Source organism: Taurulus bubalis (genome assembly GCF_910589615.1).
Source record: "Taurulus bubalis genome assembly, chromosome: 14".
In the NCBI taxonomy this organism is placed as follows: Eukaryota; Metazoa; Chordata; class Actinopteri; order Perciformes; family Cottidae; genus Taurulus; species Taurulus bubalis.
In genome coordinates, this window is record NC_136602.1 from 667,624 (window position 1) to 683,022 (window position 15,399).

A 15,399-nucleotide genomic window follows, 5' to 3' on the forward strand; every position below is an offset into this window, starting at 1 on the left:
CTGATGGTAGATCAGTGATCTGGAGGCAGGTCAGTGATCTGGATTCAGGTCAGTGATCTGAAGGTAGATCAGTGATCTGGACTCAGGTCAGTGATCTGATGGTAGATCAGTGATCTGGAGGCAGGTCAGTGATCTGGATTCAGGTCAGTGATCTGATGGTAGATCAGTGATCTGGACTCAGGTCAGTGATCTGATGGTAGATCAGTGATCTGGAGGCAGGTCAGTGATCTGGATTCAGGTCAGTGATCTGATGGTAGATCAGTGATCTGGACTCAGGTCAGTGATCTGATGGTAGATCAGTGATCTGGAGGCAGGTCAGTGATCTGGATTCAGGTCAGTGATCTGAAGGTAGATCAGTGATCTGGACTCAGGTCAGTGATCTGAAGGTAGATCAGTGATCTGGACTCAGGTCAGTGATCTGGAGGCAGGTCAGTGATCTGAAGGCAGGCCAGTGATCTGGACTCAGGTCAGTGATCTGAAGGTAGATCAGTGATCTGTAGTCAGGTCAGTGATCTGTAGTCAGGTCAGTGATCTGGACTCAGGTCAGTGGTCTGGACTCGGGTCAGTGGTCTGGACTCGGGTCAGTGATCTGAAGGTAGATCAGTGATCTGGAGGCAGGTCAGTGATCTGGACTCAGGTCAGTGATCTGAAGGTAGATCAGTGATCTGGACTCAGGTCAGTGATCTGAAGGTAGATCAGTGATCTGTAGTCAGGTCAGTGATCTGTAGTCAGGTCAGTGATCTGGACTCAGGTCAGTGGTCTGGCGCGGGTCAGTGGTCTGGACTCGGGTCAGTGATCTGAAGGTAGATCAGTGATCTGGAGGCAGGTCAGTGATCTGGACTCAGGTCAGTGATCTGAAGGTAGATCAGTGATCTGGACTCAGGTCAGTGATCTGGACAACAGACCTCTGTTGCTCTCCTGAAGGTTTCTCCTTTCTTCCCTGTGAAGGTTGTTTCTGTTTGGGGAGTTGTTCCTGATCCGAGGTCCTGGGACAGGATGGACTTAAAGCCCTGAGGGTGATTTGTGATTTTGGGCTCTACAAAATAAACTGAACTGAACTCAGATCAGCTCTGGTTGTTGATGCATTTCTGATCATATCATTGTGGGTTTAAACCAACAGTTGGGTTTAACTCAACAAAACCTAAACCTAAACCCAAGACCCCTAAAGCTAACGGTTGTGTTCGTATCCCATGTGTTCGTATCCCATGTGTTTTTATCCCATGTGTTTTTATCCCATGTGTTTTCATTCCATGTGTTCGTATCCCATGTGTTTTTATCCCATGTGTTTTTATCCCCTGTGTTTGTATCCCATGTGTTCGTATCCCATGTGTTTTTATCCCATGTGTTTTTATCCCATGTGTTTTCATCCCATGTGTTCGTATCCCATGTGTTTTTATCCCATGTGTTTTTATCCCATGTGTTCGTATCCCATGTGTACGTATCCCATGTGTTCGTATCCCATGTGTTTTTATCCCATGTGTTCGTATCTCATGTGTTCGTATCCCATGTGTTTTTATCCCATGTGTTCGCATCCCATGTGTTTTTATCCCATGTGTTCGTATCCCATGTGTTTTTATCCCATGTCTTTGTATCCCTTGTGTTCGTATCCCATGTGTTTTTATCCCATGTGTTTTTATCCCATGTGTTTTTATCCCATGTGTTCGTATCCCATGTGTTCGTATCCCATGTGTTTTTATCCCATGTGTTTTTATCCCATGTGTTCGTATCCCATGTGTTTTTATCCCATGTGTTTTCATCCCATGTGTTCGTATCCCATGTGTTTTTATCCCATGTGTTCGTATCCCATGTGTTTTTATCCCATGTGTTCGTATCCCATGTGTTTTAATCCCATGTGTTTGTATCCCATGTGTTTGCATCCCATGTGTTTTTATCCCATGTGTTCGTATCCCATGTGTTCGTATCCCATGTGTTTTTATCCCATGTGTTCGTATCCCATGTGTTTTAATCCCATGTGTTCGTATCCCATGTGTTTTTATCCCATGTGTTTTTATCCCATGTGTTCGTATCCCATGTGTTTTTATCCCATGTGTTTTTATCCCATGTGTTTTTATCCCATGTGTTTTTATCCCATGTGTTCGTATCCCATGTGTACGTATCCCATGTGTTCGTATCCCATGTGTTTTTATCCCATGTGTTTTTATCCCATGTGTTCGTATCCCATGTGTTTTTATCCCATGTGTTTTTATCCCATGTGTTTGTATCCCATGTGTACGTATCCCATGTGTTCGTATCCCATGTGTTTTTATCCCATGTGTTCGTATCTCATGTGTTCGTATCCCATGTGTTTTTATCCCATGTGTTTGCATCCCATGTGTTTGCATCCCATGTGTTTTTATCCCATGTGTTCGCAACCCATGTGTTTTTATCCCATGTGTTCGTATCCCATGTGTTTTTATCCCATGTGTTCGTATCCCATGTGTTCGTATCCCATGTGTTTTAATCCCATGTGTTTGTATCCCATGTGTTTGCATCCCATGTGTTTTTATCCCATGTGTTCGTATCCCATGTGTTCGTATCCCATGTGTTTTTATCCCATGTGTTCGTATCCCATGTGTTTTTATCCCATGTGTTCGTATCCCATGTGTTTTTATCCCATGTGTTCGTATCCCATGTGTTTTTATCCCATGTGTTTTTATCCCATGTGTTCGTATCCCATGTGTTTTTATCCCATGTGTTTTTATCCCATGTGTTTTTATCCCATGTGTTTTTATCCCATGTGTTTTTATCCCATGTGTTCGTATCCCATGTGTTTTTATCCCATGTGTTTTTATCCCATGTGTTCGTATCCCATGTGTTCGTATCCCATGTGTTTTTATCCCATGTGTTCGTATCTCATGTGTTCGTATCCCATGTGTTTTTATCCCATGTGTTTGCATCCCATGTGTTTGCATCCCATGTGTTTTTATCCCATGTGTTCGCAACCCATGTGTTTTTATACCATGTGTTCGTATCCCATGTGTTTTTATCCCATGTCTTTGTATCCCTTGTGTTCGTATCCCATGTGTTTTTATCCCATGTGTTCGTATCCCATGTGTTCGTATCCCATGTGTTTTTATCCCATGTGTTTTTATCCCATGTGTTCGCATCCCATGTGTTTTTATCCCATGTGTTCGTATCCCATGTGTTTTTATCCCATGTGTTCGTATCCCATGTGTTCATATCCCATGTGTTTTTATCCTATGTGTTTTTATCCCATGTGTTCGTATCCCATGTGTTTTCATCCCATGTGTTCGTATCCCATGTGTTTTTATCCCATGTGTTTTTATCCCATATGTTCGTATCCCTGGCATCATGTGTCTCTTCCCGTCTCTGTTGATCAGGTCTGAAGGGTTTTATGAAGCTGCTCGTCTCCGTAGATAAATGTTGAACTGCAGTCAGCGTCACGATGATAACTGTTCAGGTCAAAGGTCGTTATAGATAAGGACGTTTATGTGAAGCTCATATGATGTTACATCATAATGACAGCAGTGCAGATTTGCCCAACGGGAGAAGAACGAGAATAATAAAGAATAGTTAACTGTGTGACAGAAGCTGAAACCATCAGTCTATTGATCTATTAACTGTTATTACATCAGTCTATTGATCTATTAACTGTTATTACATCAGTCTATTGATCTATGCTCTGTTATTACATCAGTCTATTGATCTATTAACTGTTATTACATCAGTCTATTGATCTATTAACTGTTATTACATCAGTCTATTGATCTATTAACTGTTATTACATCAGTCTATTGATCTATTAGCTGTTATTACATCAGTCTATTGATCTATTATCTGTTATTACATCAGTCTATTGATCTATGATCTGTTATTACATCAGTCTATTGATCTATTTGCTGTTATTACATCAGTCTATTGATCTATTAACTGTTATTACATCAGTCTATTGATCTATTAACTGTTATTACATCAGTCTATTGATCTATTTGCTGTTATTACATCAGTCTATTGATCTATTAGCTGTTATTACATCAGTCTATTGATCTATGATCTGTTATTACATCAGTCTATTGATCTATTAACTGTTATTACATCAGTCTATTGATCTATTAGCTGTTATTACATCAGTCTATTGATCTATGATCTGTTATTACATCAGTCTATTGATCTATTAACTGTTATTACATCAGTCTATTGATCTATTATCTGTTATTACATCAGTCTATTGATCTATTAACTGTTATTACATCAGTCTATTGATCTATGCTCTGTTATTACATCAGTCTATTGATCTATTAGCTGTTATTACATCAGTCTATTGATCTATGATCTGTTATTACATCAGTCTATTGATCTATTAACTGTTATTACATCAGTCTATTGATCTATTAACTGTTATTACATCAGTCTATTGATCTATTTGCTGTTATTACATCAGTCTATTGATCTATTAGCTGTTATTACATCAGTCTATTGATCTATTAACTGTTATTACATCAGTCTATTGATCTATGCTCTGTTATTACATCAGTCTATTGATCTATTAGCTGTTATTACATCAGTCTATTGATCTATTATCTGTTATTACATCAGTCTATTGATCTATTAACTGTTATTACATCAGTCTATTGATCTATTAGCTGTTATTACATCAGTCTATTGATCTATGATCTGTTATTACATCAGTCTATTGATCTATTAACTGTTATTACATCAGTCTATTGATCTATTAACTGTTATTACATCAGTCTATTGATCTATGATCTATTATTACATCAGTCTATTGATCTATTAACTGTTATTACATCAGTCTATTGATCTATGATCTGTTATTACATCAGTCTATTAATCTATTAACTGTTATTACATCAGTCTATTGATCTATGATCTGTTATTACATCAGTCTATTGATCTATTAACTGTTATTACATCAGTCTATTGATCTATGATCTGTTATTACATCAGTCTATTGATTATTAACTGTTATTACATCAGTCTATTGATCTATTATCTGTTATTACATCAGTCTATTGATTATTAACTGTTATTACATCAGTCTATTGATCTATTATCTGTTATTACATCAGTCTATTGATCTATTAACTGTTATTACATATAATTGATATCATGATAATTACATCAATAAAAAAGCTTAATCAATGACATTAGTAACTTTATAATGAAATAGTATTGAAATATATGAATCAGAATTGAAATCATCCATTCTTTCTCTTCCTCTTATCCAGAATCTGAAGGTCAAACTGAAGGTCATCACCCAGACATGTGGACAAACACTCACTGTTCAGATTAATGAACCAACCCAAATAAGTCTTAATAAACAAAATTAATAAATTAATATTCACAGATAAATTAACCAGTCCGGCTGGTTGTTCGGCCTCCGGTTTTCTCAAGAAGCGCTTTGAATAACTCGCCCTCGACTCGACTCCTTCCTGCTTCCTGGTTCCTGCTTCCTGGTTCCTGCTTCCTGGTTCCTGGTTCTTGGTGGATAAATGGTGGTCAGGAAGCCTCAAGGACGCACACACGTGACAATAAGCTCCAACTCCATTCCTTTAGTGCAGTTAACCTACGATGGCTGCTAACTGCTGATAAAACACAAGAGGAGGAGGAAAGAATAAAAGAGAAGGAGAAAAGAATAAAGTCCAAAACATGAATGTTTAACTGCCGTCAGCGCGACAGCGGTATCGTTCGTAGAGCTCAAAGGTCCTCGATCAGAGAGCACTATGGGCATTGGATTTATTTAATCATTGATAGCTAACTAGTGCAGATAAAACGCAGTTAGGAGGAAAGATTCATTCATTCTCAAAGTCAACATCATCATCGTCATCATCAGGCTTCCGAGGCGTCTTGCAGTGAAGGTAGGACTGAGTCTAACTTTAGTTTAACTCCATTGATCTCTAGGCTGCTGTGAGAAAACCAATCGCTCAGTATTATATATGAATATCATCTTCACCTTGCAGTTATTATCATTTCAAAGAGACTACATGAAGTAAACAATTAAATGAACCACTACATTGGCAATGGAATTGTGTATAAATAAGTAAATAGTATATCAATAAGATGTTAAATATAGGTTCAGTAGGTTTTTTATGAGGAGATTTACTTCTAATTAATAGAATATTTTTAATTTGCTGCTGAAAGACCAGAACTAGATTTGTCATGACCAATACAAATGAATAAGAGGCAATTCATTCAGTATAAATGTTCATTTGTTTTACTCTTACAAAGGCCTCTTTCATGTATTTCATGGTATATTTGTTTCAGGACGACGCCAATGAAGGATACAATACTCCATATAGACGGATGTGTATGTAGACAGTAAAGAGACGGAAACATTCATCTTCATCATTTCTGCCTCGGTATTCTGTTTCTGCGGGTAGTTGAATGCACACCTGTACTTAGGATGTCTTGAGGAAAGTGACACGAGGAACTTGATGGCGAGATAAGAAGATCTTGTTTTTGTGCTTTTGTTCCAGCTTTTCATCGGGACGTCTGTTTGTGGCATTAATTATCTTCAGCCATCCCAGTTCAGCAACCTGACACTGGTCCTGATTCCTGGTTCTGGTCCTGGTTCTGGTTCTGGTTCTGGTCCTATCTGAATCTGTCCCGGCTAAGAGACATGGACTCCTGCAGCTCACCCGGTAATGCATACCTTTTCTAACATGTTTCCTTCACTGAGCTAAAGCTTGATCTGTTCTGTTTCACCTTCTTTTGAAAATATAAAAAGAAGTGTTTAGTCAATCAGGCAGTCTCATTGAGATTAAAATATATTGTCCAAGAGAAACCCAAGAACAAGAACATTATTCATAAGAACGTGATCACTAAATATAAAATATAAACGAAACGACTACAAATTAGTCAGGAATTAAAAACAGTTCCAAGATACCTAAAGAACACAAACAAACAGCGGCCTCTTGGATGAAAGCCAGTAATGCTGGTGATTCATCATCCATGTTGATTTAAGCCAGTGGTTCTCAAACTTCTTTTGTCACGCCTCACTTTGGAGGAAGAAAAATGTTCATGCCCCACCACCAAAAAAATGCCGAGTGTGGCAATTAACCTGTTTTGCATTGAATATCTTTTTAAGATTATAACAATAACGTTTATCCTGTGCAAAACAGAATGAGTGCAGATGTGTGAGCATCAGGTTATCAGTATTGGTGGCTGCAGTGAGCTGCTTTCCTCTACACATCTTTTTAAAACAGGGTTGTAGATTTGATACGGCCACTCTCAATTAATGCTCAATGTTGAGCTGAGATCTATTTTGAGAGACGGAACAGCAGAAAAGACCTCACGGAGATCTCACAGAGATCGGCTTTTGGCAAAACGCCAAGTATTGCTGAGTCGCGCATGCGCCAACGTAACCTGTTAACGGCATAACAACGTTTTATGTCCGTGTACTTTGCACTTTTGTACTATGTAAAGTTATCAGTTAGCTCATGGAGAGAGAGTTCGTCCTGAAACCACAAGGTAGTGGTTCATCCTGTTCTCATAGTTTCATGTTGAAGTGTCCTTGATAAGACCCTGAAGCCCCAGAGCTTCACAGCAGCTCACTGCTCCTTCATTACAAAGGATGGGTAAAATGCAAAGAATAATGTCCACATTGTGGGATTAATAAAGGATTTTAGAAATAAAATAAAAAACAGCATCTCCCCCCGCGCCCCAACTGTAATACCTCCACGCCCCATTAGAGGTGCGCGCCCCACAGTTTGAAAACCACTGATTTAAGCGCTGATAATCCAGATCGTTTGTTTTCTTTCTGAAAAGTAATTGTGTGATAGAGGTGTGACTAATGAGGGAAGGACCGATAAGATCCAGTCAAGAAATGAATGTGAGTGTCGGCATTATCGTTTTCAACGGCCCCGTTTCTGCTCATCCAGACTAAAAAACAACGCTGGAGTTTTCAAGTAGTAGTGTACACATTAGGCGTCAACGTAGCAAGAGATATGCATTTCAGAACAAAGACATAGTCTAGCCTCAGATGCCGAGTGGTGTGACACAGCGTCGGTATTTGACGCACTGGGACTTGAAAACTGGCTGAAACACCTCAGGTTCTCTCTTACCTCTTTGACAGCGCGGTTTAATGCTAGAGTTTGGGATGTAATTGCCTAATGAGTTAACACATACTGATTAATTGAGGATTGCCGACATCCTGCCCGATCCTCAGTAGTCCATCCACTCCGGCATCCTGTACGGTCCTTAGTTGACCTTTCCCGCCGATATCCTTTCCAATCCTCAGTAGTGTGCACCCGCAGACGTCCTGCCGGATCCTCAATTCAATTCAATTCAGTTTATTTTGTATTGCCTCAAATCACAAATTACAAATTTGCCTCGTAGGGCTATACAATCTGTACATATACGACATCCCTGCCCGATTCTTATTCGGCGATGCCCGCAGACCCCCATTCCTCAGAAGGCTTTTTTCCTGCCGATGTCCTTTCCAATCTTCAGTTAGCCATGCCCCCCAACTTCCTGCCCGATCCTCAGTAGTCCATCCCCTCTGACATCCTGTACGATCCTCAATCTGCCAAATTTAAGTAGGCTGTGGTCAAATGGCCAACCTGATTCTCAGTGGTCAATGTCCGCCAAAGTCCTGCCCGATCCTCAGTAGTCCGTCCCCTCCAACATGATACCCGATCCTCAGTAGACCTTTCCCGCCAGTGTCCTTCCAATCCTGCAACATCCTGTAAGATCCTCAATCTGCCCAAATGGCCTACCTGATTCTCAGTAGGCCGTACACGTCGACGTCCTGCCAGATCCTCAAAGGTCTCTTTCTCTCATCGGGACTAACAACTATTTGAAGTCTCTTTTAAAATACATCGCCTAACGAGAAAGACCAACTTATCTTTAGTTCCCTGAATCCTGGAGGACCTCCAGAAACTGTTTGTAATATCTGGATTTCTGATTTTACATTTGTGTTTCCTCACACTGTCTCATATTCAGTACTGCGTGTTCTGTCTGCAGGTTCTGATGAGTGGAGGATTGTCTTGATTGGGAAGACCGGGTCGGGAAAGAGTTCAGCAGCAAACACCATCTTGGGCAAAGAAGCTTTTGAGTCTGAACTCTCTGCAATATCTGTGACAATTAAATGCAAGAAAGCAAGAGGAGAAGTTGGAGGTAAAAAGTTGGCTGTCATCGACACTCCAGGGCTGTTTGACACCAGTTTAACCAATGAAGAAGTATGGAAGGAGATAAGCATGTGCGTCGGTATGTCTGCTCCTGGTCCTCATGCCTTCCTGGTGATTGTTCAGCTGGGCAGGTTCACAGAAGAGGAGAGACAAACCGTGAAGATGATTCAAGAAACGTTCGGTGAAGACGCAGATAAATACACAATGGTGTTGTTCACTTATGGAGACAGGCTGAAGAAAAAAAACATTGAAGAGTTTGTTTCACAGTGCAAAGACCTGGAGGACATCATTCAAAAGTGTCATGGCCGTTACCACGTCTTCAACAACGAGGCAAACAACCCGTCCCAAGTCACTGATCTTCTAGAGAAGATAGACAAGATGGTCAAGGACAACGGCGAGACGTACTACACCACAGAGATGTACCAGAAAGCAGAGGAAGACATAAAAAAGGAGAAAGAACGAATCCTGAAAGAGTCTGAGGCCCAAAGGAAGAAAGAGGAGGACGAACTGAAAGCCAAATATGAAGGGAAGATGTTGGAGATTCAAAGACAAAATAAGAGACTCTCAGATGAGGCTCAAGCAAGAGCTCGGGCTGAAACACAATATACCGCACCACGCAAACGCGGCCCCTGCGTAATCCTTTGAGCAGCTGAAACTCTGGTTTAACAGCAAGAGCAACTTTATAGAATCAAATCATTGCTTAGCTTGATAAGAGAATACAGTTGATTCCTTTATGCTTCATTAAATTTATTGTAGTAATGATAAGGCTGCTTTAGATAATCCAGGGGTTAGGCACTATGATCACTTGCTCTCCACCGACTGCAAGACCCAATGCATGATGGGAAAGTCTGACTGTCATCTGATCAAAGAGCTGATTGGCTTTAGATTTTTATAGAAAATTGTTTTATTTAGGGAACACGAGAGAAAGAAAGAGGTCATTATCTTACGAGTGTATCCTGTCCCTCGTCCTCACCCTTCTTGAGTATCTATTCTTTCTGCTTCCTCGGTTTCACTGTCACTGTGTTTTTCTGTTCCCTGCCTGTTCTCTGACTGCACATTGTAAATTAATTTTCGTCATTAAACCATTGAACACCACCTGCTGCTTCCTCATCTGTGTTTCCTGTGTTTGGTTCCAAACCTGCTATTCCGGATGTGTGACAGCTGTGTTCTGTCTTTGGTTGAACGTGATTACCTGAAGGGCTCACCTGTTTTTGAATTGGCACTAAGTTCCTCAATGTAATAATATGACTGGACACTTTTCTTTTCCCAGAGGCACAACAACAAGGGTCCACCTTGTTACTTTATGTTTTGTTCTCATTTAGCCTTTTCACGATTGGAATTATAGACAACATTAAGATGGCAGATATTCAAATGAATGATTTCTATAATACAATACCAATGTATGCTGACGATAGAGTACTTTATATAACATATTTAAAACACTCAATGCCTAAAGTATTATATCTAGTTGAAATACAAGGAATGTTTTTAATTTTATGGAATTAATGCTTCAATTATATTTCTGTATAATTCTGAGGGACTGACACCCCCTTTTCATATCTTTATAAAGATCACTCCAACCATATAATCAGTCAAGCCTTCAAACTATAAGCCAGTGATTAAATATTTCACCGGATGGACATTTCCATTATCATGAACATCCATCCCAAGTTTCTTTACCTCTTTTAGAGAGAGGATGAGGAGGTGTTGGACGGTGAGGATGAAGAGCAGAGGAAGAGGAGCAGAGAAGCCTTTCTGAAGATCTCACTGCACTTCCTGAGGAGCATGAAGCAGGAGGAGCTGGCTGACTGTCTGCAGAGCAGTAAGAGGATTTCTCTAAGTCTGGTCAGGATGACAGTTCTCTGACGTTTTGCATCCCATCCTCGTCTCCAAATTGTAGAAGTTGATTTTCTTTCAACAGACTGGTCACAGACGAGGTTGGAGTCATCTTCATGTCCATTCATGTATGTTAGGCAGCTTAAACTTAGATCTGAATCAAGAGGTCAGCTCTTTACATTCCAGGGAGAGGTGCTGAACATATGTATGTATGATGTATGTATGTCTGTCTGTCTGTCTGTCTGTCTGTCTGTCTGTATGTATGTATGTATGTATGTATGTATACATGGACTATGGACTGGTTACCAGCACATGGTCGTGTGTAGTGTGAAATATACCCGACGTTAGTGATCGTGTGACTATTTGTAACGTTAGTGTTCTAGGGTTAAGAAGGACAAACATACATCAAAGCAAAATCTGCAACATGACCACTTCCCTTCATCCTGCTGGACGTCAACATGTTTTAAAGGGCATGAAACAACTATTTACTCAAGAGAAGCAAATACAAAAACTAATCAATACATTATGGATCTACAGTTGCAGGTTGATTTGTTATTCTTTTGCTGTTTTAAGTACTTTGGGCTGCATCTTGGCATAAAATGTGCCATACAAATAAAGTTATCATCTAAGAAGTAACTTATATTTTTGTAGGTGCACTGTATGCATTTACCTGAACGTCAACAATAGAAAGATGACGAGGAGGTACATTTAGGGGGTAACCTGCAACAAAAGGTCGTAAAGCTCTGATTTAGACTTGAACAATACAGACATTCGAATGGACCACAAAGAGAGAACCGGAGGTCATGAGTCTGTGGAGCGTCCAGTTCTCAGGGATGCACATCCCGCTCCCCGTCACCTGAGTGAGGAATGCAACACCTGTCTGCTAATTGTTTTAATGAGGTGAGTGTGTGTGTGTGTGTGTGTGTGTGTGTGTGTGTGTGTGTGTGTGTGTGTGTGTGTGTGTGTGTGGTAGCTTCTCACATGCCCGTCTCTGTAATCATTGTTCTCATAACAGCAGGACATGAATGTTTCGCAGCTCAGGTCGACGTTCTCTCCGGACCGTTTCCTGAGTCAGCTGCTCGTGGTTTGTCATGTAGTTTGTTTCCTCAGTGCAAAGCTGTTTTGGGACACACTCCTATAATGAGCTGGAAGATCATTTCCACCTGAGCTTGACTCCATTTGAAGTACTAATACTAAGAAATACTGCCTTTGTGTCAGAATGTGTCTACTTTTTACTTCACGAGCCAAACAACAAAACCAAAGCAATCAAATGTATTTCATTTATTTGAATTCGAGGAACCATCGAGCCGGCGGCTGAGACATCAGACGCTGCAGGATTTCACCGTTTGGTTGACCGATAAAAAATAGCTCCTCCTCTCACCTGTTGGCAGTTATTGAATTAAAATACTCCCCAAATGATCTGTAGTTATAATGGTTTCATGACATTGAACAGTTGTATAATCTGATGTCAACCTGCAGCTCAATGCAACAATAACACCTGCTGCCAAGTCCATGTCTACCTTAACCATTCAAGTCCATGTTTACCTTAACCATCCAAGTCCATGTTTACCTTAACCATCCAAGTCCATGTCTACCTTTACCATCCAAGTCCATGCTTACCTTAACCATCCAAGTCCATGTTTACCTTAACCATTCAAGGTCAATGCTTACCTTAACCATTCAGGTCCATGCTTACCTTAACCATCCAAGTCCATGTCTACCTTTACCATCCAAGTCCATGCTTACCTTAACCATCCAAGTCCATGTTTACCTTAACCATCCAAGTCCATGTCTACCTTTACCATCCAAGTCCATGCTTACCTTAACCATCCAAGTCCATGTTTACCTTAACCATTCAAGGTCAATGCTTACCTTAACCATTCAGGTCCATGCTTACCTTAACCATTCAAGGTCCATGCTTACCTTAACCATTCAAGGTCCATGCTTACCTTAACCATTCAAGGTCAATGTTTACCTTAACCATTCAAGGTCAATGCTTACCTCAACCATTCAAGTCCATGTTTACCTTAACCATTCAAGGTCAATGCTTACCTTAACCATTCAAGGTCAATGCTTACCTTAACCATTCAAGGTCAATGTTTACCTTAACCATTCAAGGTCAATGCTTACCTTAACCATTCAAGTCCATGTTTACCTTAACCATTCAAGGTCAATGCTTACCTTAACCATTCAAGGTCAATGCTTACCTTAACCATTCAAGGTCAATGCTTACCTTAACCATTCAAGGTCAATGCTTACCTTAACCATTCAAGTCCATGTTTACCTTAACCATTCAAGGTCAATGCTTACCTTAACCATTCAAGGTCAATGCTTACCTTAACCATTCAAGGTCAATGCTTACCTTAACCATTCAAGGTCAATGCTTACTTTAACCTGACCTCCAAACAGCCGCTGAGCATCTCATGACCGCACGGTAACGAGTTTCTTACTTAGTCTTTAATCTTCTTCTTTTCCTGCTACACACAAACATCAAAGACTTTCCCCTGACTCCTCACAAAGATCAATGACCCAACTCATCAATAAATGTGTGTGTGTGTATGTGTGTGTGTGTGTGTGTCAGTATCGATCAGTGCTGCATTAGCAGACCGCTCTCATCGCCACTGTAACCCACCAGCCTGCAAAAAAAGAAATAAAATGAAATTGGGTCTAAAAATAGAACGGCGCCAGGACCATTAGCCAATCAGAGAACGAGGGGTGAGACAGCCAAGGGTGTGTCAGGAAGTGCTGACTCACATTCTAGCTGCTGCAGCATTAACAGTGAGTCATCATCTCCTCAGAAGGCTCTCAACACGGTGCAGCTACAGCTAAGAAGCTGCTGTTAGCATGCAGCTACAGCTAAGAAGCTGCTGTTAGCATGCAGCTACAGCTCGTAGAAGCTGCTGTTAGCATGCAGCTACAGCTCGTAGAAGCTGCTGTTAGCATGCAGCTACAGCTCGTAGAAGCTGCTGTTAGCATGCAGATACAGCTCGTAGAAGCTGCTGTTAGCATGCAGATACAGCTCGTATAAGCTGCTGTTAGCATGCAGCTACATGTCCTTTGCTTGAGTAGAAGTACTTCTAACACAGCGAAGGTTCTGCAGTGGAAATATTTCTTCAGGAAACTAATGTCTGTTGTACAGTTGTGTACTCTATCACAGCGTCATTGATGTTACGCAATATCCCTTCTTCTTCTGCGCTGTCTTTAACGGCGGGAGGAGAGAAACACAAAGATAACTTCAGCGTGATCTATTTATAGTTCAAGCTTCATCCATCAAACACATCATGTGTGTATGTGTGTGTGTGTGTGTGTGTGTGTGTGTGTGTGTGTGTGTGTGTGTGTGTGTGTGTGTGTGTGTGTGTGTGTGTGTGTGTGTGTGTGTGTGTATCATCTACCACCATCACAAAAATAAAGAAATATTTATTTGACATATTTGAGATTTTTTTTCAGATGCTTTCCAGATATTTTATCAATTTCTTCAGGTACTTTCCCTGATATTTGTAGAAATTGTTTTGACATTTTACCAATATTCTTCAAGCGCTCTACTGATATCATGCTGGTGCATTTTGCATAAATGGCCTCTCATCTACTTGTTCCCCTCTACTGCACAAGAGTCCAGTGTTACTTCCATATATCACTCCCTCCCTGTCTCACGTGCCCTCTCTCCATCCCTCCCTCTCTCCATCCCTCCCTCTCTCCATCCCTCCCTCTATCCACCCCTCCCTCTCTCCGTCCCTCCCTCTCTCCATCCCTCCCTCTCTCCATCCCTCCCTCTCTCCGTCCCTCCCTCTCTCCATCCCTCCCTCTCTCCATCCCTCCCTCTCTCCACCCCTCCCTCTCTCCATCCCTCCCTCTCTCCATCCCTCCCTCTGTCCATCCCTCCCTCTCTCTATCCCTCCCTCTCTCCACCCCTCCCTCTCTCCATCCCTCCCTCTCTCTATCCCTCCCTCTCTCCATCCCTCCCTCTCTCTATCCCTCCCTCTCTCCATCCCTCCCTGTCTCATGTGCCCTCTCTCCATCCCTCCCTCTCTCTATCCCTCTCTCTCTCCATCCCTCCCTCTCTCTATCCCTCCCTCTCTCCATCCCTCCCTCTCTCCACCCCTCCCTCTCTCCGTCCCTCCCTCTCACCATCCCTCCCTCTCTCTATCCCTCCCTCTCTCCATCCCTCCCTCTGTCCATCCCTCCCTCTCTCCATCCCTCCCTCTCTCCATCCCTCCCTCTGTCCACCCCTCCCTCTGTCCACCCCTCCCTCTCTCATCCCTCCCTCTCTCCACCCCTCCCTCTCTCCACCCCTCCCTCTCTCCACCCCTCCCTCCCTCTCTCCACCCCTCCCTCTCTCCATCCATCCCTCTCTCTATCCCTCCCTCTCTCCATCCCTCCCTCTGTCCATCCCTCCCTCTCTCCACCCCTCCCTCTCTCCATCCCTCCCTCTGTCCATCCCTCCCTCTCTCCACCC

At 41.7% G+C, this 15,399-nt stretch overlaps 2 protein-coding genes across 2 annotated transcripts in view; one reads left to right on the forward strand and one right to left on the reverse strand.

Moving 5' to 3' along the window:
* Positions 1–15,399, reverse strand: part of LOC306746939 (uncharacterized protein) — a 387,486-nt gene that overhangs the window by 211,754 nt on the left and 160,333 nt on the right. The window lies entirely within an intron of this gene.
* Positions 8,691–9,755, forward strand: LOC306746471 (GTPase IMAP family member 7-like; the record flags this gene model as incomplete). Its single annotated transcript, XM_079229388.1, has 2 exons — positions 8,691–8,748; positions 8,947–9,755. The coding sequence occupies 2 exons, from the start codon at positions 8,691–8,693 to the stop codon at positions 9,753–9,755; spliced, it is 867 nt and encodes a 288-aa protein (XP_079085514.1).